Below are 466 nucleotides of genomic sequence, written 5' to 3'. Positions count from 1 at the left end.
TGGTCTAGTCGTTCTTGCTTTTTGTTTCAAGAGACATCTGCTCTTTTGGCGAGATGATAACATTTGATTTCAGGCCACCAGGACTCTGGGTGCTGCCCTAGGTCCAGTCCTAGTATCTTGGGTCTCCTGTCATGTGTCTTCTGGGGCACCTAATTCATCCTCCTCTTGGATTAGCTGGGAGAGGACCCTGGGTGTGGACACGACCCGTTTTCACTCTTAAAACCAGCAGGCGCACTCTGCGCCTGGCCCAAGTGGAGGGGAAGCAGCAGACCCTATCCACTCCGGGCAATGCCAGAGACCGAGCAAAGGCAGGCCTGGGCTGGCAGAGAGGTGGCCAGCCCTCGGGAGGGGAGGTGGCGGACTGTCGGGGAGAAGCAGCAGGTCACGCGGGGGCAAGATGGCAGGTCCCGGGGTCGAGGTGGCAGGCCCTCCAGGAGGCAGGTGCGGGCCCGGCGGCAGGTCCCCC

At 60.9% G+C, this 466-nt stretch overlaps 1 protein-coding gene across 2 annotated transcripts in view; it reads left to right on the top strand.

The window, feature by feature from the left end:
- The first annotated feature begins 242 nt into the window (after positions 1-242).
- Ogfrl1 (opioid growth factor receptor like 1) overlaps positions 243-466 on the top strand; it is a 17174-nt gene continuing 16950 nt past the window's right edge. The window contains exon 1 of one of the 2 annotated variants that reach the window (XM_033756789.1): positions 243-441. In XM_033756789.1, the coding sequence (XP_033612680.1) occupies positions 289-441 (153 nt within the window). In that variant the 5' untranslated portion in view covers positions 243-288. The remainder of the gene's footprint in view (positions 442-466) is intronic. The other variant, XM_033756790.1, reaches the window with a different exon arrangement.

Source organism: Fukomys damarensis, unplaced genomic scaffold (genome assembly GCF_012274545.1).
Source record: "Fukomys damarensis isolate Sample0158 unplaced genomic scaffold, DMR_v1.0_HiC HiC_scaffold_27, whole genome shotgun sequence".
Lineage (NCBI taxonomy): Eukaryota > Metazoa > Chordata > Mammalia > Rodentia > Bathyergidae > Fukomys > Fukomys damarensis.
Note: the sequence above shows the minus strand (reverse complement) of the source record. Positions and strands in the feature narration are given on the sequence as shown.